The sequence below is a fragment of the Manihot esculenta genome, chromosome 2, assembly GCF_001659605.2.
Source record: "Manihot esculenta cultivar AM560-2 chromosome 2, M.esculenta_v8, whole genome shotgun sequence".
In the NCBI taxonomy this organism is placed as follows: Eukaryota; Viridiplantae; Streptophyta; class Magnoliopsida; order Malpighiales; family Euphorbiaceae; genus Manihot; species Manihot esculenta.
This window is the reverse complement of record NC_035162.2, coordinates 253,182-277,243: the sequence shown is the minus strand read 5'-3', so window position 1 is coordinate 277,243 and position 24,062 is coordinate 253,182. Positions and strand designations below refer to the sequence as shown.

At 32.5% G+C, this 24,062-nt stretch overlaps 2 protein-coding genes and 1 long non-coding RNA gene across 3 annotated transcripts; all 3 read left to right on the top strand.

Moving 5' to 3' along the window:
- Positions 1–1,315: 1,315 nt before the first annotated feature.
- Positions 1,316–22,193, top strand: LOC122722055. The gene is made up of 3 exons (XR_006348937.1): positions 1,316–1,383; positions 21,852–21,933; positions 22,052–22,193. It is a non-coding gene; the product is annotated as an uncharacterized LOC122722055 (long non-coding RNA).
- LOC110609808 (transcription factor MYC2) lies at positions 11,875–13,693 on the top strand. Its single transcript, XM_021749628.2, has one exon. It carries the CDS (start codon positions 12,009–12,011, stop codon positions 13,422–13,424), a length of 1,416 nt encoding a protein of 471 aa, XP_021605320.1. The 5' UTR covers positions 11,875–12,008; the 3' UTR covers positions 13,425–13,693.
- LOC110608249 (transcription factor MYC3) lies at positions 17,339–19,079 on the top strand. The gene has a single exon (XM_021747467.2). It carries the CDS (start codon positions 17,489–17,491, stop codon positions 18,902–18,904), a length of 1,416 nt encoding a protein of 471 aa, XP_021603159.1. The 5' UTR covers positions 17,339–17,488; the 3' UTR covers positions 18,905–19,079.
- Positions 22,194–24,062: the final 1,869 nt, after the last annotated feature.

Here is a 24,062-nt window from a genome sequence, read left to right as displayed (position 1 = left end):
TAATGGAGTTCTCTTATAACAATAGTTATCATTCGAGTATCGGCATGGCTCCATATGAAGGTTTGTATGGGAGGAGATGCAGAACACCATTGTGTTGGAATGAGGTAGGGGAAAGACAGCTAGAAGGTCCAGAATTAGTACAACACACTACAGATAAAATTCAGATGATCAGAAGTAGATTAAAAGCAGCACAAGACAGACAGAAGAGTTATGCAGATCTGAAGAGAAGGGATATTGAATATAATGTTGGCGACAAGGTATTCCTAAAGATCTCTCCTTGGAAAGGGGTTGTACGTTTTGGCAAACGTGGAAAATTGAGTCCGCGATTCATAGGACCATATGAGATTTTAGAGAGAATTGGACCAGTTGCTTATCGTTTAACACTACCTCCAGAGCTATCTCAGATTCATGATGTCTTTCATGTGTCTATGTTAAGGAGATACAGAAGTGATCCTTCCCACATCCTCCAGAAACAGCCTATCGAGATGAGAGAAGATTTAACATATGAAAAAGAGCCAGTAGAGATCATTGCCAGAGAAGAGAAGGTTCTAAGGAGCAAGATAATACCCCTGGTTAAAGTTCAATGGAGTAACCATCCTGCTAAAGAAGCTACCTGGGAAAAAGAAGAAAATATGCAAATTCAATTTCCACATTTATTCCCTTCACTAGGTATGTAAATTTCGAGGACGAAATTTCTTTTAGGATGAGAGAATTATAAGGCCCAGGTCCAGGCCTATTAATTTTAATAAAATAAAAAAAAACAATTAAAAGCTTTGGTTTCGGGAAGGATCCCGAAACCAAAGCCATCGTCTTCCTCAGGATAAAAAAAAAAAAAAAAAAAAAAACAAAACAGAGCATTTGCTTTGTTAGTTTAAAAAAAAAAATTCCTCTTTTAAACCCAAATCTCCTCCCCTCAACCCATAAACTTCTGAGATCCTCAGCTAGATCTTATTTTTAAACCTATATCCTGCTCAGAAATTCAATAATTTCTTCCAGAGGCTCGAAAATTGGATAAGTGAGTTTTATCCCTTTTATTCAATTTTTTACGATATAATTTATTTTCTCTACCTTTTAAATAGTGATTTTGGTGAGTTGAGAATAAAAAGGGGATATGTTTTAGTTAGATCCAAATAATGAGATTCTATATTTATTTTTGGGATTAATGATTTTCTTGGGTTGATCTAAATAATATTTATAGGTTATTGAGTATTTTTGTTGTTTTGGGTATTTTTGGAAAGTCTAACTATGCCGAAATACTGCCAAAATTTTCTTATTATTTGATATATTATTTTATTTTCTTTTTAATTCTAGGTGAGGATCCAGCTTCCAGGATAGATAATAGGGGTCCTCCTGCGACCTAGGTCTTTTGTCCCAAGTATTCTGGTGAGTGGATAAATATATAACATTGATATTTTTCCTAAATATATTTATCTGTGTATATGTTACTTTGTTTATTTAAAATGGGAAAAGATAAAGTTAATTTATATTTCTTGAATAAATGAAAATTGAATTTAAAGCACAGCTGAATAAATAGCCGATTATACTCTGTATATGCACCGAACAGATAACACCTTGATGACAGGTGATTTATTTTCAGCATGATATATATTTATACTGTCTTTGGGACAGCGCTTGATATACAGATAGCCTTTGGGGCATATGTCAGGTGGTCACCCTTTGGGGGTAGCTCTGCACATGTGTATGACCAGTATTTCATTAGCTCTTGAGCCAAATTTGTCATTATAGAGCCTAAGATGCCAGCATTGCTCTCAGGCTGTTATTATTTTATTATACCTGAGATGCCAGCATTATTTGCAGGGAACATATTATGAGTGTATGCGGATTCTATTTTTCACAGTTTATTTTATATTGATGGAATTAGATTGTATTTATTCAGCTGACTTATTTTAACTAAATAGTGGGTACTATTGAGTACCTAAACTTATCTTTTCCCCTTTGTTATTTATTTATCCGCTCACTGGTATTTTGTACTCACCCTTATACTTTTAATATTCAGTTCCTTTTTGGTGATCCGCTCAGCAGTCCTCATCTCCTAGTTTGTTATTCCTTCCACATCGTCCACTCAGAGTCTAGAGGAGGTCGGACCAATCCTAAGTCTTTTGTCTTTTCTTTTTGTAATTTTGATAGATCATGTATAGATTGTACAGCCCAGTGGAAAAGGTATTTTGTTGATTGTAAATATTTTATGAATTGATAGGTCCAACTATCAGTTTTTCTCTTATATGCTTAATGTTTTGAAATTATAGCAGGTTATATGTTTTATATGTATAAATATTAGGGGAAGTTCTGTCAGTTTTTCGGGTCATATCCGTCTCTACAGTTTGGAGATTGGGTGTGACATCTGGGGCCCTTAAAATGGACATCAGCAAAGCCTATGATAGACTAGACATTCGTGACATGCTCATCCGCATGGGTTTTGCGCAACGATGGGTTGCTTTGGTATTTTCTTGTATCTCCACTGTTCGTTATTGGATTCTGCATGATGGCAGGGAAATCGGCCCTATCTTACCGACGAGGGGGCTGAGGCAAGGAGATCCCTTGTCGTCTTATTTATTCATTCTTTGTGCTGAGGGGCTATCCCGTCTTTTGCAAGACAATATAAACTGTGGCAGTCTTCATGGGTTCAGGATATCACAGGGTGGCCCGCAGATCCCCCACCTTTTTTTCTCGGATGACAGCTTGATTTTTTTCAAAGCAAATGTTCAAGAGGAGTTAGAGCTCAAGCGTATTCTTCACATCTATGAGAACGCATTTGGACAATTGGTTAACTTTCAAAAATCATCTATTTCTTTCAGCAAGTATACTCCTGTGACTCTTTGGGATTCTATCCGTTCAGTGCTCCAGGTTGAGGAGAAGCCGGATTTGGGTCATTATTTGGGACTCCCTTCTCATATTGGTAGTAACAAGAGGGAAGTATTCAGTTTTGTTAAAGATCGTTTGTGGAAGCGGCTGAATTCATGGAAGCATCATGCGCTGTCCCAAGTAGGTAAGGAGGTCCTCTTGAAAATAGTCCTCCAAGCTTTGCCAAACTATGTTATGAGTTTGTTTTTACTGCCCCGGACTTTATGTGCTGAATTGCAGCGAATGATGACCCGGTATTGGTGGAGTAAGGGTGCTGATCAAAATCATGGTATTCACTGGCTGGGTTGGCATAGAATAGCGAAACACAGACTGGATGGCAGGTTAGGTTTTAAATCGCTCTATGAGTTCAACATAGCCATGCTTGGTAAGCAGGGTTGGAACATTATTACCATGCCTCATTCTTTAGTGGCCCGTATTCTTAAGGCTCGTTATTTTCCGACAACGTCTTTTTTTGAAGCATCTTTGGGCCATAATCCTAGCTTTTTGTGGCGTAGTATATGGGCGACTCGGAGTCTGGTTAAAGTTGGTGCTTATTGGAGAATTGGGAATGGCAGGTCAGTTTCTATTTGGACTCACCCTTGGTTGAAAGAGGCGCCTGACTCATTGGTTTCTACACCCCCTCCTCCGAACTGTACTCTCTCTGTTGTTGCAAATCTTATTATTGACCATAGATGGAATGAGAGTTTAATAGCTCAGTTGTTCAATGACAGAGACAGGAGTTGTATTTTGAACATCCCTCTAAGTCTTTCTTCGCGCCCAGATGCGTGGTGCTGGAAGTTTGCGTCCAAGGGTTACTATTCTGTCAAGAGTGCTTACAGATTTCTAGTTGCAGCAAGGAAGGTAGTGAGATATGGAGTCGTTTTTGGAAGAAGAAGGTGCCTCCTAAAGTGCTTAATTTCTGCTGGTGTGCTTTAGTTAATGTTGTTCCTTGCCTCTCTTTGCTTCAGTCCAGGAAAGTTCCGGTTGATTTGATGTGCCCGTTGTGTCATGAAGCTCCTGAGACTGTCTTGTATATTCTAGTTCAGTGTCCTTTTGGCCGCAGTTGCTGGTTGAGTTCACCTTTGGGTTGTCCTGCATTCTCCGCTGCCTCTCTTAGGGAGTGGTTCTCTTTAGCCTTCCTTACTGCTTCTGCGGATGATGCTTCCCTTATTCTAATGATATGTTCAGCTTTGTGGCATAATAGAAATAATGTTGTTTGGAAAGTTCAGGGTCAAACTGCGAGTGGTGTGTTCTTCATGGCACTAAATTTTTTGCAGCAATGGAGGGGCCTGTTCTGATTCTACCAGCTGTACCAATTTCGTTTCGGCTTTGGCTTTGACCGTCTGGTCTCCTCCACTGCAGGGTTGGATTAAAGTTAATATTGACGCCTCTTTAAACTTGCAATGGAGTTTGCTAGGTTTCGGCTGTGTAGTCCGATATGCTAATGGTAGATTTATGGCGGCTAAAGCAGGCTGTTTTTGCAGCCGGATAGAGATTAAGTATGCTGAGGCAATGGCTTTTCGAGAGATGTTGAGCTGAATTAAATAGTGCGGATGGGATCGAGTTCTTTTCGAATCGGATGCTCAGATTCTTGTTGTGTCCATTAACAATACTTTGTTAGATGATTTATCACCTTTTTGTTCAATATTATAAATTGTTTCTATCGAGTTGTGAGAAAGCAATATGTGGTTTTATTCTCAGATCTGCGAATGATGTTGTTCATATTCTAGCAATACTGGCTCATACTGAGTCAGGTCAAGGAGTTTGAGTTTATGTCTCTCATCCTTATACAGTTTTTTTGATCGCTTTGAATTAATGATATTTTTCTTCCTTAAAAAAAAAAAGTCAAAATTAAATTTTAAAAATGCATAAATGCATGTATTAATATTAACATAGTTGAATGAGGTAAAAGTAATTTATTCTTTTTATTATCAGATAAACCAACAAGTTTTTAATACTATATTATATATTGAATAAATTTCATATACTGCATTTATTATAAGAAACAGAATTATAGTTATGTTTTGAAGGGATGGCCCTGCTTCAATTCCTAGTAGAAAATTAATGTTGTAACAAACAGTGTCCTGTCTCATCAGTTCAATTCTCCGTTCCGAAAAACTGCCTTTGCAAAGCTCTCCTGCGTCACTGTTTACATCATTTCGGTCCTCATTGCTGATAATCGCATAATTTTTTCTCCTGCTCATTATTTACATTCATTCACCTCTCAAAAATAATGTGATGGATAAATTGGCTGAAATTTGCATGCAAGTTTTTTTGTTTTTTTTTTTTTTTTTTTTTTTTTTGAATTGATACTGTCATGTTTAGAATTTTATTATGAATTTTTTATTTTTAAAAAATATTGCATGTCGAAAAGCTTATTTTTTTTTATAAAACATAGGAATTTTTTTAGAGTTATTAGTAAGGGAAATTGTTCTATAATTATTAATTGTTGTAAGGGTGTTCCTGCACCTTTATGCACTCATGTCTGATATTGCTATATCTTATGATTTTGGCAATTAAGCAGTGCATAGGTTAGGAAGAAAGTTCCATCTTATATTTCTTTACTGCATTGAAATTATTATCTTTAGATAAAAAAATTATTCAAATAAAATGGCTGTATCATTTTTAACCAAAGAATTAAAGGCTGTACCATTGAATTTCATATAAGAAAATGATAATGCTATAGTGTTTTTTTTTAATAAATAAGAGTGTATTTAATAAAAATTGAAGTTTATAAAAAAATAAATTTATTAATTATTATATAAATTAAAATTTATAAATATTAATTCAAATGAAAATAATGAGTGCATGAATATAAATATAAATATATAATTTGATAATTATTAAAATAACTTTCACTAATATAAAATTATTATTATATACAAAAATTATTACTACAGTGTTTTGGTTTAGGAAGTGCGTGAGGTTCATCCGCTCCATAGCCTTAATTATTCAACTCCAAATTCTTTTCTAGACAAAAAAAAAAAAAGGGTAAAATGCCCCTTTTACCCCTAGTTTCGTTTACATTTCTCCCAACATATTCAACTATTAATGATTTTATTTGGAATTACATTAATTTTCAACTTTCAGTGGGGGAGATAAATTAAAAATAAAAATATTAAATAATCAATATTTTATTTATTAATATAGTAAAATTATTTTTTATGATATACTTTATTTGTAAATTCGACCACTAAATTTATTCATTTTAATGATAACAAAACAGTAATTTAACAACAATTCAATAGTAGTCCGAAAAATAAATATATTACTTTTAAATTATGTAATTGTTATTTGCAATTTCTTATTCCAATGTTTTCTTCAAGTCTTTATTTATTGCTCAAAAATAAAGTTTTTTCATGATATATCATTAAATTTTTTAAAGGTTACGCTATTTATCATATATCCTTTTTTTAATTATTATTATTAAAAAAAAAAAGGAGCCTTTCACTTTCCATTAATATTTTTTTATTCAAAGTTGCAGTAAGTTTTAATGCTTAATATTATTAGCGTTTTTAAGTACGAAATGAATAATGTTTTTAATAAATTGAATTTTATTTTAAATTAAAAGAATACTTCAATCTCTTTTAAACTTTTAATTAAAGTACCAATAAATTTTAATTCATTGATAAATGAATTATCATTTAAGCGTAAAACATTCAATTTTAATCTCAATTATAATAATTTTACGTTGGAGTTATATATTTGTTTTTTTTTTTTAAAAAAAAACGAAGTCCAACGTTCTGTTTATTTTTGTGAATATTTAATATACATAAGTTGTTTGAAGTCAATTATTCTCTTGTTATTTTTATGTTCTGTTTTTTTATATTTTATTTGTTTTTTTTTTATTATTTAAGGCATAAGTTTTTATTATTTTTGACAAATCAAATTTAAGAAGAATTTGTTTTATATAAAATGAATTTTACACATTGTAAAATATAATAACAAATAGTTGATCACTTATAGATATTTGTTTTATTATTTAAGGCATAATTTTCTTAATTTATTAAAGATTAAAAATGTAATCGTTTTACTTTTTTTTTTTTTTCTTTCTTTCTTTCTTCAGTTGCATTATTTAGTCTTCACTCCTCATTGCTTCTCTTGTCACGTGCTCTTTACCGTTCAAAATTTCACATTGAAAATGTATAAAAAAGTAAAAGTTAATATATAAAATAAATTGATGATATTTTTTCTAAAAATAAAATAAAATAAAATAAAATAATACTTATAACCTTTGGATCCAAACCCAATAGTTAGGGTATCACTTAAATTTAGTTTGTCATCTAAAAGGCAGAGGGAGGAGAGAGAGTTGAATTAGTTTGTCAACTGATTTGGAAATTATGCACGTGTTAAGAATAAATGCATAATATTTTTGAATAAATAGTTGGGTAATAATATATATGAAAAGCCGCCCATGGGTATCATGTGTATTTGGGATGGTGACATGTTTCTGAATGTCATGCACAAAAATCCTCTCTCTTAAGACCTCAATTGGTCAACCCGATTTTTGTTTGGGGGATGTATCTCTCTAATTTGAAAGCATGATCTGCAGAGTGGTCCTACTCCTTCATTACGCTTTAATTATTTCAAACACAATGCATCTTCATTTGCTTGCTTTCAACCATTTCACTATTTATTTTTCTTTTTCTTTAAATGTTGCCTAGCTTTCAAGGGATCATCGCTAGCTAATATATGGTCAATCCATTTGACATCCCTAGCTAGCTCCCACCTGTGATAACTTTCTTTTCTAATTAAACCATGCATCCAAATTACCTGTCTATTTTGTATTGTAGTAAAACCCTAAAGATGTAAGTCACCCTCAATCAATGCTTGCTTTCATCTTTGACTAGTTTTAAACTGGTTGCCATTTTTTGCTTTTGGGACTCATTTGTACTCCTTCTTTCTTATTTCATGTACACCTGAAATTTTTATATAAATATGAGTATTATTTTAATGACTATTTAATATTATAAAAAGTAAGTTTTTAAGTGAATCTGGTCTATTGTGGATAAAAAAAAACAATAAAATATGTATTATATTCAAATAAGTATTTTTCATGAGACTATATTATTCTACAATAAAAAAGAAAATTGATACTGTATTATTATAATTTTCTATCCAAACATTGATAATATATTAATGACTAATTAATTTGGAGAGTTCATTTTTTTATGGCTAATTTTATTTTCATAAAAAATTAATTTGTTTTGATTTATTTTGCTTTGTAATAAAATAAATTATGAAATTGGAGGTGAGAGCGTGTAAAATGTGCCTGGGTGTGAAACTAGCAACATGCTATATTGGAAAAAAACAAAAAAAAGAAGGAAATTTTGCCTTTAGAAAAGCTGCAACAATTAAGATTTCCAAAGTAGCTTGACATGACAAAATTTTCTTCCTTCACAGGACATGCGGATAGTGATAGAGAGAGAGAGAGGAAAGTCTATATTAAATAAACAGTTATAAATAAATTGCAATACAAACATTTTAAGCATATAATTTATTGGTAAAATGTATTTAAATAAATTTAAAAGATTTTAAATTTTAATTTTTTGATTCTCAATTTTTATTTAAAAAAAAATATAAAAAAAATAAATAATTTTTAAAGAAGTCTATAAATTATAGTAATTTATATTCTTTAATCTGTCAACACTTGTTAATAATATTGTAAGTAAAATTATATCATCCTACAAGAAACCAATGTATACTTTCTATATAATATCGAATGCGCATCCATATATTTGTCGTTATTGTACACAAAATTAGACTGCAAATTTTATAATTATTTATAAATATAAAAAATATATTTAAAGTGACTCAATAATTTTTAGATCTATTTTTTGTATTATTTAAAATGATTAATTAAATAAAAAAATAAATTTAAAAATTATTTAAATTAATTTAAGCCCAACTGATAATTAAAGTTTTTAATAGATATTATTTTCTGAGTGATCATCTAATCATCAAAATTCTCTTGGCCTCCTTCCTTTTATTTGATTCATGAAAAAATTCATTTGCTTACTGTAATACTCAGCTAGACCCCGGCATCGGAACTCCTATTTTCCGGCGGGATTTCCGTTGAAATCTGGACTTCTCGGATGTCAGAGCCTTTCTGAAGGGTAAAACAGAGGTTTTTCAAAATGTTTTTACAGGTTTTTATGGTTTTAATTAAGAAAATTGAGTTTTGAAACGAAACAGACCAAGGAGGCAATTGCCAGGCTCGGCCGCCGAAAGTTGCATGGTTTTGCTGCCACCGAATCCCCACTTCGGCTGCCGAAGGTGGTGGAGGTGTGCATGCAGCTTTGGCCGCCGAAGGGGAGTCGGCTGGCCACCTAGAAAAGCCCCTTTGACCGGAAATAGAGTGTGCTTTCACTCTCTATTCGTGCAAAGGTAGGTTTTTGTCCTCCTTTGGTTGTTTTCATCTTGTTCTTCCAAATCATGCAAGCTTTAATGACTTGGAGATTTTGGATCGTTTTCCTCTACATCTCTGAGTTGGGACCATCAATCCTATCGATCTTCAAGAGGTAAGCATGGATCCTCACCTCCCTTTATGTTTTAAGCATGTTTTAAAGGGTTTAAGAGAGTTTTATGGCATGGTTAGAATGGATCTAGAAGTTGGAGGATATGTTGATCATATGCTATATGTGATGCTTTGATATTGTTTGTGGGGTTTAAATTAGTTTTTAGGCCCCTATATGCATGAAAAAAAGGTATATGCATAGTTATGAGAGTGTGTGGTAAGGTTTTGGAGGCTGAATATGCATGTTTGACCCGAGTTCTGCCTTCTTGGAGAACTCAGGTTCGGCCGCCGAACCCCTTGGGGAGGCTGTTTTGGCCGCCTAAACTCGCCCCCGAAAGTTTGCACTTTCGGCTCTGGAGGGGAGTTTCGGCCGCCGAACATATCGCCGAAGGTGGGTGACTTTCGGCTCTAGAAGGTCTTTCAGCCCCCAAACCTTGCCTCCGAAAGTTTGGACTTTCGGCCGCCGAAAGTGCCGCCGAAAGTGCATGAGTTTCGGATCTGGAGAGGGGTTCGGCCGCCGAAAGTGCCGCTGGAGAGGGGTTCGGCCGCCGAAGGTGCCGCCGAAAGACTCCTGTCCAGCCTTCCTTTGCCCGTTTTTCCATGCATGTTTATGATGTTTTAGGAGATTTTTGGGGAGATGTTCATAGCTATGTTCGAGTATGTTCGGTACCTCATTTGAGTCCACTTTTGTAGGTGCGGACCCGAGGAACCAAGGAGGCCCACAGAGTTAGAGATACAGAGACTGTTTAGCAGTTGCTAGAGGTGAGTGGAACTGAACTGTGTTTTTACATAAATGAAAGTTTTAGCATGATTCATGCATCATAAAATGCCATGATAATATTAGGATGTATTGCATTAGTGCTTACGAAGATGACGCATTGCATTGTTTATTGTGGATGTGGATGGACAACAGGACGATCCATTAGCTCTCTGGATATTATTGTCATGTACAGAAGTCCTAAGGAGCCCCACCGAGGGCCGGGCACAGAGTTTATTTGTATGTAACAGAAGTCCTGAGGAGCTCCTTTGCCGGCCGGACACAGAGCAGAGGAATTTTTGGATCAGTCCATCCTTGATGTGCTTTACTTGTGATGTGGCGCATTCATAATGGCATATGTATTTAAATGTTTTTATTGTTCTGCTCACTGGGCTCTAGTAGTTCATCCCTCTCCCTAACCCCCATGTTTTCAGGGTCATAAAGAAGACAGAGTATCAGCAAGGGTAAAGTTTATGTAATAGTACAGAGTAGTGGACATGTATTGTACAAAGAGATTATGTAAAGTTATGTAATAAATATTGAGATAGTATTGTGCTTGGCCCTAGAGTATATTTAATCCTTTGTATATGATCATTATGTCATGTTTTATGATGTTTTATGATGAGAACCAAGCTTGATATATGATGATAACCCATCTAGAGCATTTGATGAGAGCTCTAGTATGGGGTTTTATGGTTATAGAGATAGTGCATGCACAGGTCAAGTTTGGTAAATGAAAAAGTTCAAAATTTTTATGGAAATGTATGATCATGTATGGGATTTATCAGGTACACAGAGTTTATAGTAGACTTGCTACGGGTTCCGGCGACCTTAAGTCGACCTGAATCCTAGCGCCGATAGCGGTCCGATTTCCGGGTCGTTACACTTACCATTAATTTAAATGTAATAAAATTTCATTCAACTCTTTTATACTATACAAATTAATAATAAAAATTTAAATTAATTTAATTTATTCATCATTCTCATTATTTTTAAACTAAACATAAATATTTATTCTTATAAATAAGAATTATATTATTAATATTTTTATAATATTTAAAATTTAAATTTTACATAATTTTTACTATTAAAAATATAAAAATTATTTTTTAATTAACAAAATAATATAATAAATTTTTTAATATTAATTATAAATGTATTAAATATTAATAGTTACTATTAAATTAAAATAATTTTTATAAAAGAGTAATTATTAATTAAAAATAAAAAATAAATTTACAATAAAAAAAAGATTAAAAAAAAAATTCAAGAGCTAATTAAGTAATTTTAATATAAATAACTTCAAGTGAAATAATTTTTTATAAAATTCTAACAAATTTTGATAAAATTTACTTTTTAATTTAAAATTAATTCTCACAAAAATTCAAGAAAATTGAATTTTTATACTAGTATAAAACACAAAAATTTAATATTTCAAATAAGAATTATATGAAATAAGAATGAAACATTGAAAGAAACATATATAGTGAGGGAATATTGATGATAGTAGAAGTTTGTGACAAGTTCAATGAAACTCATGCCAAGATTAGATCAGATGTGGGACCATTAACGTCTACAATGTCTGAGTTCTAAGTTGAAGGTGATTAAAAAAAAACTCCCATGTGAACATAATGGTGCTAAATCATGACATGGAAACAGTTCTTGTGTCAAGTCAAATAATACGTGCACTTCCATTTACAAAAAAATTTAACTTTTATTATAAAGTGTACAATTATCTCTTAACTGCCTACGGATTCTCGTTTTCTAATTAATCCTTGTGAGAATTGTCCCCCTCTACCTGTCGAAATTTTTGTATCAAAATATAAGGAAAAAAAAAAAACTGAAAAACTAGGCTGCAAGAAACAAATATTCATGGAAGAGATTATGTCCCCCTCTTCTGCATCTTCACTTCTGTCATTTTGTCAAGAATCCTCTCCCCCTCTCCACCAACGCCTCCATGTCATCCTCCAAAGCCTCCCTGCATGGTGGCTATACGCTATCTTCTGGCAGGCCTCCAACGATTCCACTGGCCGCATTGTTTTATCATGGGGTGATGGCAATTTCCGTGGCTCCAAAGAATTTTCGACCGAACCAAGCAACAAGCTGAACCAACACAAATTTAGTTTCAATCTTGAAAGAAAGATGTCTAAAGAGTTCCAAGTTCTTTTCACTGATGACATGGACATGGACAGATTGGCAGATGCTGATGGCACTAATTATGGGTGGTTCTATACCGCATCAGCATCGCGGTCATTCGACGTAGGAGAGGGAATTGTTGGCCGGACATTTGGTTCTGGAGGTTTCATTTGGTTGATCGGTGATCACAGGCTACAGGCATACCAGTGCGAGAGAGTTAAGGAGGCTCGTATGTACGGGATACGGACTTTGGCCTGTGTCTCGACCTCTTGTGGGGTTGTTGAATTGGGCTCCTCGCATATGATCCACGAAGATTGGAGCACGGTGCAGCTGTGCAAATCCCTTTTCGGTGCAGACGTCGCCTGCTTGATCTCCAAGAATCCCAGCCATGAACCTCAGCTTCAAATTCCTGACCGGGGTGCTTGTTCCCTTGATTTTGGAATGTCTTCAGGTGGTCAAATTGAGACCTCTCTAGACAAGCAAAACGAGGGCTACTTAAAGAAAGATGCTTCTGGTTCTGGTCAAGGCCGGTCGTCTTCTGACTCTGGGCCTTCTGATTCTGAGGGCAATTTTGCTGCTGGAAATAATGATGGGTTCAGGAAAAGAGGAAGAAAACCAAGTGGCAAAGAAATGCCGCTAAATCATGTGGAAGCGGAGAGGCAGCGGAGAGAGAGACTTAATCACCGATTTTATGCACTACGATCTGTGGTTCCTAACGTGTCCAAGATGGATAAAGCATCTCTACTTGCAGATGCAGTGACTTATATCCAAGGACTCAAGGGCAAAGTTGATGAATTGGAGGCCAAATTGCAAGCAGTGTCCCAGAAATCAAAGATTACTAGTACAGTCGTGTATGAGAATCCATCAACCAATTGCATGGTGAGGCCTTGCTCGAGTTATAGAGATAAGGCAATGGAGGTGGATGTAAATATTGTAGGGTCGGAGGCCATGATCCGCGTGCATTCCCCAGATGTTAATTATCCAGCTGCAAGATTGATGAATACACTTAGAGAACTTGAGATTCAAGTTCATCATGCAAGTGTGTCAAGCATCAACGAGATGGTGCTTCAAGATGTGGTGATCAAAGTTCCTCAAGGATTCACAAGTGAAGAGGCTATAATAAGTGCTATTTATCAAAGAATGCAGAACTAAGAGCAGGTTTCGGAAGATTGGATTAAGTATTGAAGGGAATGCATAACCTCAATGAAGGTGAATTGCTACTTATAGAGATGTTATCAACATGCATCATTGTTTTTCCGAAAACTTTTATGCTCATAAGGAAGATGTATAAGAAAGAAGTTGTGAAAATTTGTTCTTTGTTTTTGTTTTTGTTTTTGTTGGTTTTGGTAGCTGTTTTTGTATGGTAATTAAAAAAAAAAAAAAAAAGGGAAATTCTGAGCATCCTCATTAAATTCTCTGCCTCATCTTCTTCTCATTTTTAATTGATTGTCCTTTTGATAAGAACAACCTAACAGATTTCTTTTCTCAAACTGTAGAGAAACACTTTAATGAAAATAATCTTCTTCTAAAGTGTGTAGCTAATTATGCTCAACTTTTTTTCTAAACTCTTAATATCATCCTTTGAACTTAATTTTTGATACTTCAAGTTTGGCTTTGATACTGTTATATTGGAAAAATATATATTCGTACTTATTTTATGCAATCATATTTATATGATGACATTAATAAGTAAATTTATATTTCCAAGCAGTTATCACAATGCAAGTTGGTTATTTAGTATTTGACATGGAAGCTTGTATAAAAAGACACAAATAAAAAATGTGTGCCACTAACGTTGTCTCATTGTGAATAGCAATTTTCTAATATAAATTAAGTGGTCATAGCTATTCTAAAATAAAGATACATTCTTTTTTTAAATGGGTGGGTTCGTTCAAAGAAAAATGGTGGGTTGGGCTTGGGCCTCAGTATATGTCCGTGGTCACACGTAAAGCAACATATCTACACAATGGATAGTGAAAAGCAAATATGGAAGGGCAATTGAAAAATATAGAGGTTGAAGACGTGCGGGTATAAAAAGTGGTTAAATTATTTGAAGGCCTGGGCTTAGGGTTGAGGTTTGTTGAACTCAGCATCAGACCTAAGATATATCCAATTTGTGTCTAAACCCATTTATGTATATAAAATTAAACTTTACCCTATCAAAATAAGAATTAATCTTCATTCAACTAGCTAATATACATACAAATCAATTTATACACTCGAATACACGCAATAATTTCCTTGTAGGTATATAAGGCACACTTGGTAGTAAAATCAACAGATGGATGAGGTTTTGGTGAAAAAATGTGGAAAAGACTAAAGAGGCCCATACTTAAAATGCAATGTGAGCAACTATACATTGTTTCATTTACGATAAAGACCCAAAAACTACTTTATGACTTCAAAATTAGAACGGTTTTTTTTTTTTTTAATTTATTCGCAATTCTTATTTTTATTTTTATTTTTAGAAGTAATGACATAATTTAATTACTTAATCCATGAACAATGATATATATATATTAAAAAATCCAAATAGTGCATATGGAAAATAGGGGAAGAAATTAAATAAAAAAAAAACACAATTAATATGTGATTTAATTTCTAATAAATCTATTATTATATTAAGAATATGGGTTTGATTTAATTAGGAGGAGAATATGGGTCTAATTTCTTTGTTCAAAGGGTTGGGAGGAAAAAGAGAAATTGTGCTTACGCAAATAGTTAGGCAGAAAGTTGAGTTTTTAGCAGGATCAAACAGATTGGCTAAACCAATGAAATCAAAGTTGGTCCTCTCCGACCATCATCCTCGTCCATCTAAACCTCTTTCATGCCTAATCAAATTCTTCATTTTTCTAATTTATGTGTATAAATTAAGTCCACTATGCAGTAATCTTTTATCAATTAATATATAAAAAAAATAATAATAATTAAAAAGTATTTATATGTAGAAAATTTAAAGTGAAAATTAGATATTTAATTGGTGGAAAAGATTTAGCAAATAGTTTTTAAGTTTGAGGCAAAGTAAATGTTTGTCACGTTGCAATGGTGCTAAATGATTGAATGCTTTAACAGAAAAATTGTCTAATGAACCTCAGACTCAGTCGCTGACCTGTTTCGTTCCCGTGAACTCCGCCAAACAAAATACTTTACTTTGAGATGCTAAATTAACTTTGTGATTTTCATTCCTTAAAAATTATACAAATTATTCAAATCATGACACTTGTAGAATCTCCTGCTAACAGATCTTTTTAATTTATGATTTCAATATTACCATGAATTTGGATGTAAACTTTTAATTTTAAAATTTTGGAGTTCATTACCCTTGTAATCATTTTCTGGTTTTTTTTTTTAAAAAAAATATAGTCACTTTTCTTTTTTTATATACCAAAAAAAAAATTTATTAAGAGATCGATATTTAGATATATATAGTAATGGTAGAGTATAACTTTTTACACCTTTCTCTCTACTTAATAATTTTTGAACTTCGTTCTGAAAAGATATTCATCACAAAAATTAATAAAATTAGATTTTATTGTCAAATCAAATCTACATATTATCAAAAAATAGTCCCCACTCAATTTGTAATATTTTTATTTTTAATAAAAAAAGGAAATTCACACATTGCCCTCCTAAAGTTTTTTTTTTTCATCAACTTTATATGTAATTAATTTAAAACACAATAATTAACTATATTTAATATTTACATATTCTGATTTATTACATATTTGACAATAAATAAATAATTTTAATATTTCATAATTTTCATATTATTATGAAATATATAAATTTCCTTAACGGGCCAGTAATATATATATAGAGAGAGAGAGGGGTATTTTTGTAAAGATTGAGGACAAGTATCTCATTTCTCATGTATAAAAAAGGTAAAGTCTTACGTATTTATTTACCTCTCTTGATAATAAAGATTCACATTGACAGATCCAATTAAAAATTATAAAAAAAGATTGTTAGAAAAATAAGTGGGAAAGTCTATTTATTTTATTAAAATTCAAAAGTTTATCACAAGGGAAAAAAAATATTAAGTAAGTAGATTATCTCATACATATTCTACGTCATTGCCTACCAATTTTCTAAGTAGATTATCTTATACATTTCTATGCCATTGCCCTACCATTTTTTTTCAAAAAGGGAAAAAAAAAAAAAAAAAAAAGAGTTCAATAAAGTTTTCATAAAATGTAGACAATTTCTTCTAAATAAATGGATTTGGAAAAAATTATTCTCATCTTATTCATACAATCTTAATTAGCAATCCATAACAGAATATTGTGAAGCCACAGTCCATATATATGTAAACCCAAAAGTTTGATTGAAATAAATTTAAGCATAATTTATCCAAATTAAAATATAAAATCACTCAATTTGTCTAGTGAAGAAGCATAGAGCTAGCTAAGATTGAACATAATAAACTTACAAATTTATATATATATATATAGTTATTATTATAATGAATTAATTTATGAAACCTAAATATTTAATATATTATTTTTACTGCAGAAAATGTTTTATTCTTATGAAGATATAAAATATTTTGCTACTTTGTTTATAATAATTATATTATATTATATATCATTGTTTAGAATAATTTGCTGATCCCTACGTAGTGTATTCATTTTTTAGTATATTACAATCACATTAATGAAAGTAAAATTATATCTTAACAGGATGGATGTGATAATTCATTTGGTAAAGTAATAACTTGTACAATACATCTTATCTTTTCGTATAATATATATATTTATATGATTGCAGGAGGGAATATGAGAAATTATTCTGATAAATATAAAAAAAAATTAGCATTGAAAATAATCCATTTTAAACTATTCATTTTATGATCAAAGTATTAAATAAATTTTTATAATAAAATTATGTATAATTAAAAAGAAATATATATATATTTCTTTTATTCTACAAAATTAATTGATTTCAAATACAGTAAAGTATTTGGGCGTGAAGATGAAGAGAGGGTGATACAAGTGGACCCTAGAGGTCTGGATATCTGAATTTATGAAAATAAGAGTGGAAAGAACGAATGTTTTTTTTTTTTTAAATAGCCCCAAAGTCTCCCTTGTAAACCCACTTACCTCATTCATTCACTTCCCCTAACCTTCTCCATCTCGCAAAAACTTTCTCACTGCACCCTACCCAAAGCCAACCAAACAACACTACCCAAATACTCAGTTGCAACAATAATAACATCCATGGAGGAGATAGCGTCCCCATCTTCGTCTTCCACCTTTATGTCTTTTTGTCAAGACTCTTCTCCCCCACTCCAACAACGCCTCCAATTCATCCTCCAAACCAGACCTGAATGGTGGGTCTATGCCATCTTCTGGCAGGTTTCCAAGGATGCCACTGGGAGCCTTGTATTCACGTGGGGTGATGGCCATTTCCGTGGCACCAAAGAATTTGCCGCCAAAGCTTGCAACAAACAGAACCAACCCAAATTCGGTTTCAATCTTGAACGAAAGATGATAAACAAAGATTCCCAAACTCTTTTCAGTGATGATATGGACATGGATAGATTGGCAGACGTGGATGTTATCGACTATGAATGGTTTTATACGGTGTCCGTAACACGATCATTCGCTATTGACGATGGAATTCTTGGCAGGACATTTGGCTCCGGGGCTTTTATTTGGTTGACGGGTAACCAAGAGTTGCAGATGTACGAGTGTGAGAGGGTTAAAGAGGCTCGTATGCATGGAATACAAACTTTGGTCTGTATTTCAACCTCTTGTGCAGTTGTTGAATTGGGCTCTTCCAACACGATTGATAAAGATTGGAGCTTAGTGCATCTCTGCAAATCGCTCTTCGGTGGAGACACAGCCTGCCTGATCTCCAAGGAGCCAAGCCACGAGTCTCAGCTTCAGATTCCTAATACTCCTTTCCTGGATATTGGTATGTATTCAGCTTCTCAAAAGGACACATTTGCAGAGAAGAAAAATGAAGGCGACAAAAAGAAAGATGGCACTGGTCAAGGCCGGTCTTCACCTGACTCGGCACGTTCAGATTCTGATGGCAATTTCGCTGCAGGAAATACAGATCGGCTCAAGAAAAGAGGTAGAGCGCAACTGAACGGCAAAGAATTGACTCTGAACCATGTTGAGGCGGAGAGGCAGCGTAGAGAGAGGCTGAACCATCGATTCTATGCCCTCCGATCTGTGGTTCCAAACGTGTCAAAGATGGATAAAGCATCTCTACTAGCAGATGCTGTTACGTATATCAAGGAGCTGAAGGCAAAAGTTGACGAATTGGAGACCAAACTACAAGCAGTATCCAAGAAAAGCAAGAGTCCAAACATCAGTGACAGTCAAATTAGCGCGGAGTCCATGATTGATCACATCAGGTCTTCTACAGGTTACAAAACCAAAGCAATGGAATTGGAAGTGAAAATAGTAGGATCAGAAGCCATGATAAGATTCCTGTCGCCAGATGTTAATTATCCAGCTGCAAGGTTGATGGATGCGCTGAGAGAAGTGGAGTTCAAAGTTCATCACGCAAGTATGTCAAGCATCAAGGAGATGGTGCTTCAGGATGTTGTGGCTAGGGTTCCTGATGGACTGACAAATGAAGAAGTTGTGAGAAGTGCAATTCTTCAAAGAATGCAGAACTAGTTAATTAAGCAGCTAGATAGATAGCTAGCTAGCTAATTCTAATCTCATGTTAAGGAATATAAAATGTTGTCAACGTGTGTTTGTTTTTCATTTTCCTTGAGTAATTTGCTTCTTTTATGCCTATCTTTGTAGTGTGTTTAATTAATAACATCTTATTGTTGAAATTGTTGTTTGAGTGGTCTTCGTTTTTCATATATAGTTTCTTTTAATTTGTGCTCGATCGCTAGATCTTTGTTTTGTAGTTGATAACATTTCAGTTGAGTGGTCTTTCGTTTTTTGCAGTTTCATTGAGTGTCCTTCGTTTAAGTAGTCTCCGTTGTTCTTAAGATCATTCTTGTTGTTTGAGTGTTCTTCATTTTTATAGTGCTATTCCTCGTTTTTTGCCTGCAGGTTGAGTTTCGATTCTTCAATTGGCTGAGGTTGGCCACCCCGCATGTATGTATGTGTGTACGTATGGCAGGATCTTCAACAAATTGATTCCCAAACAAACAACAAATGAGCCTTGCCTAAATAACCCACATATTTATATATATCCAGTAAATGAAAAACGGATCATCAATCAGGAATGGTTTATGTTGGAGTTAGTAAAATATGTAAACAATTAACATCGGTTTTTGTTCCAACGAGGAAAGCATGCCAAGGTTTTTCTTTTTGGGATTAATCATTTTTGTGCTATGCCTTCAATTCACAAAATGGGTTATACACCTTGTTTTCATCGAAACAAGGATTAAGAATCAAATTAAAAGGCTGAGTCCAAGCTAGGGTTTCAGCATAGGCGGAAATTAATTTGTGTGTTTCTGTATTTCGTATATCTACAGACTTCATGTGTGGAGTTCAATGCCTTTTAGGCTTTCAGATTCACTACTAAATTAATATTTCTAGAAATTTAAAGATTAAAACATGCTTTAATTAAATTAATAATTTTTTAATAATATCATTTGTTTCTATTTTTCCTATCTTGATATTCAATTAAAAAATTAAATAAAGAATTTCTGAATAAAATTGTTAGAGTTTAGAACAGTGTTATATACACATGCTACAACTAGATGATAAGAATTTCAAAATGAATAAATATTCTAAGATCACTAATTAATAACTCAAATGCTAATCTTCTAACAAAAAAGACAATATTATAATTTTGAAAAATGATTAAAAAATAAATTTTGTACTTCCTGTAGCAATGTTGATTTTGGCTCCCCTTCTCAATTCTATATTTGTATTGTAACTATTTTTTTTCATATATAATAAACTGTGGAACCAGTTAAATAAAATAAGAGAGATCAATGCAATTTCTTGGATATTCTAATTAATAAAGAGTCATTGCAATTTCTTTAACATCTTAATTAATAAAGAGTCATGCACAACAATATGAGAGAAGTAAAAAAAAATTCTATCATATAGAATCATCAATGGCTAGATTTGTAAGCTCATCGGCCACTTTATTAGTTTCACGATAACAATACTATAAAACCATCTATCAAGACTGCGAAAGCAATTCTTGGAGAACAAACTGAAAAAATACAGCCTAATCTCTTTTACAGAAGACTACAGAAAACTCAAAACCTTTTTAGAATCAACCTCAACTTACATTCTCCGCATTCCATAATCTCAAACTATACGTAGACCATATAAAAGAGCAATTAATCCAGCCTGTATTGAGTTGCAAACACCCAATCTAACAATAAATTCAATCAACTAAAACTCTCTACTATCCCTCAACACACCACCTCACCGCTATAATATGTTTAATTTAATCCAACCCTCTTAAAGGGAATTCAAGAAACATCAATAAGTTTTCTACTTCTAAATACATATTGTCCATCCAAAGCAACATCATTAACATGTGATGTCTGAGATATAATAAAGAGTCAGGCTCATAGTATGTTTTTTGTAAGTTTGAGTTCTATTTTCCTCGCTTATCCTTTTATTCCCTCCTTTTTTTGTGTTTTAGTGACGTGTTACCGCCGTCCGACGCTAGTACTTTCCTGTCATATTCACGTTGGCCGTACATTCGGAGGTATGTATTCTTTTATTTCGTCAGGTGGCCATTTAATTTTATGCGGCATCCCTGAGATATGATCCCGGGCGTTATAGACTCTATTGTTCCACGTAGGCAGACGGATATGTGGAGCTAAAGCCCTCTCGAATATATTTCAGCGCAGTCCGGCCTATCTAGACCGAACTCGGGCTTTCATAAGACATAGAGTCGCACTTTGGACCCTAATTAAACTCAGGCCCAGATATTCTAACATGGGCTCCACCAAGGCCCGGGCTTTTGGAGGCTGGCTATCATCAACATGTAAAACAGTTCTAAACATATAAAACTTACTCTCCAGAGGGTGGTTAACCCATGTGAAGATCAATTTATTATGTCTTTTCGACATATGCTATAAAGTTAAAGATAAAGTTTGATCTGAAGGAACTTTCAAATCTAATACTAGGGTAAAACTCGAAGCAGCCATCAACCAATCTATAGGTTGTATCGAGTAGAAGTAATACAGAGAAGTACAATCTCAGATAATATATCTATAAGGCCCAGGCCCAGGCCTATTAATTTTAATAAAAAAAAAAAAAGAAAATGAGCATTAAAGCTCTGGTTTCGGGAATGTCCCGAAACAATCCCGAAACCAGAGAACCCTTCTTCCTCGCGAGAAAAAAAAAAAGAGTATAGAGCCTAAGATGCCAGCATTGCTCTCAGGCTGTTATTATTTTATTATACCTGAGATGCCAGCATTATCTGCAGGGAACATATTATGAGTGTATGCGGATTCTATTTTTCACAGTTTATTTTATATTGATAGAATTAAATTGTATTTATTCAGCTGATTTATTTTAACTACATAATAGGTACTATTATGTACCTAAACTTATCTTTTTCCCTGTGTTATTTATTTATCCGCTCACTGAGTAGTTTGTACTCACCCTTATATTTCTTTTACTATTTCAGTTCCTTTTTGGTGATCTGCTCAGCAGTCCTCATCTTCTAGTTTATCCTTCTTTCTACATCGTCTACTCAGAGTCTAGAGGAGGTCGGACCAATCCTAAATCTTTTGTCTTTTCTTTTTGTAATCTTGATAGATCATGTATAGATTGGACAGTCCAGTAGAAACGGTATTTTATTGTTGTAAATATTTTATGAATTGACAGGTCCAACTATCAGTTTTTCTCTTATATGTTTTATCATTTGGAATTATAGCAGGTTACATGTTTTTATAAGTATAATTATCAGGGGAAGTTCTGTCAGTTTTCCGGGTCATATCAGTCTCTACAATTTGGGGATTGGGTGTGACAATATCATACCACTCTGACTCTACAATACTCCATAAAAGTATGAGTTCTACCTTCCATGACACCCGAATACAATAAGCATGATAAGTTAGTAGTAAAATCTCTCCATTGTCTCTTCATATTTGTTATCAACTTATCAAACTGGAAGAGTATGAGAAAAGACTAAATTTTTTGAGAAACTTTAGACTTCTAAATATAGTTCCAAACTTTATTTGATTGGTTCAGGATCATATTTTTCTGTATAAAAAAAATAGATTTCACAGAAAAATTAACAGAGAAAGTACCGTTCAATTGATACTTGAAAGATGAGATAACATTATGGTTATTGATAAATTAATTTGTGGCTCTTATTTATAAAATAAAGCTGGTAATAATCGTAGAAAAATAAATGCCAATCCCAAATTGGCTTTTGAACAGATAGAGTAGAGGAGTTGAGCTCTTTAACTTTTAGTTTTAAAGATTAATTGATTATTAGTTTTTTTTTGAATTTGAGTATCATTTGTATAATTGATTAAGAAAATGATAAGATAATATTTTGTTACTCATATGCAAATGGCATTCATTATTATATTTGAAAAAGAATTTCTCAACAGCAACTTTAATGATATTGTTAGACCCGTTCTTAATGGATTAATGGTATCTATCTACCATCAAGATCAACGGCTATGAGATCAATTTTATTCTAATTAAGATTCCGTTTATTTGAGAAATATTTTTTAACAATAAAATTTATTTATTTTTAATTTTAATTTAAAGATAAAATATTTTTTGTATAAAAGAAATAGTTACAAATATTGTTATGTATGGAAAATGCCGTATTTATTTAGATATGAATGGTATAAAATAATTAAGGATAATATAATTTGTGGTCCAGCTACGTATCCCAGTACTTATACACTTACTCCATCAATCATTTTGCGGACAATATTCTTCTAAATAAACTCTACTGCTGAATGTAAGTTTATATCCAAAATTATAGTTTAATTTTATTTTAAAAAATGAAATCTATTATGAATTATCTTTATTTATTTATTTATTTTGGTTATCCCTTAGCAATTAAGTAAACGATTTATAAAAATAAAAAATATATTAAAAAAGAAAAGGTAAAGAAAGAGATGTGTAGAAAGGTCTGTGAGGGATAAGCATTGGTAGGATTGTCTCCTTTTCCACTTCTCCAATTTTACCAATGTCTCCATTTCATTATTGTAACGTGACAGCTATCATATTTTTTAATAAATTATTTCAGGATTTTCATTTTTTAATTAAATAAATTAAAAAATATTATATTTTATTATTAAAAATTACAGAATATTTCCAAATTATGTGATGAATTCTTGTGTATTGATAATAAGATTCAGTAGAGATTGTAGTGTTGTACATTTCTTCTACTCTTTGACCACCCACTCAAATGATTTTTATTTTTATTTTTATTTTTTGTATTTACATAAAAAATAATAAAAGGACAAACTTTATATTAAAGTTTAAATAAAATTTAATCTGATAAAATATAATATTATTTTTTAATTTTAAATATCAAAATTAATAAGATTACTATTTTTATCGTTGTATTTTAATTTTTTTTATATTTCTAAATAAATAATATTAGGTATTTTTTTGTCCATCATCCCTCAACTTTAAATTCAATTACTCATATCTATTTTGTTACTTCAAAGTTCTTCACCTTTAAAAATGTTACATAAAAATATATATCTCAACCTATTTTTATTCATTTTGTTTAACAAAACTTATAACAGTGTCACAGTGTAAAGGCAAACCACATAATCATTATTTTTAATTCTTAATTTTTTATATTTAAAATTATGAAATAGTATTTTATTAGATCAAAATTTATTTGGACTTATAAGTAAAT

Bases quoted from the DNA above. Each gene is read 5' to 3' on its own strand.
- LOC110609808 (XM_021749628.2), top strand. From the start codon at position 12,009: ATGGAAGAGATTATGTCCCCCTCTTCTGCATCTTCACTTCTGTCATTT.
- LOC110608249 (XM_021747467.2), top strand. From the start codon at position 17,489: ATGGAGGAGATAGCGTCCCCATCTTCGTCTTCCACCTTTATGTCTTTT.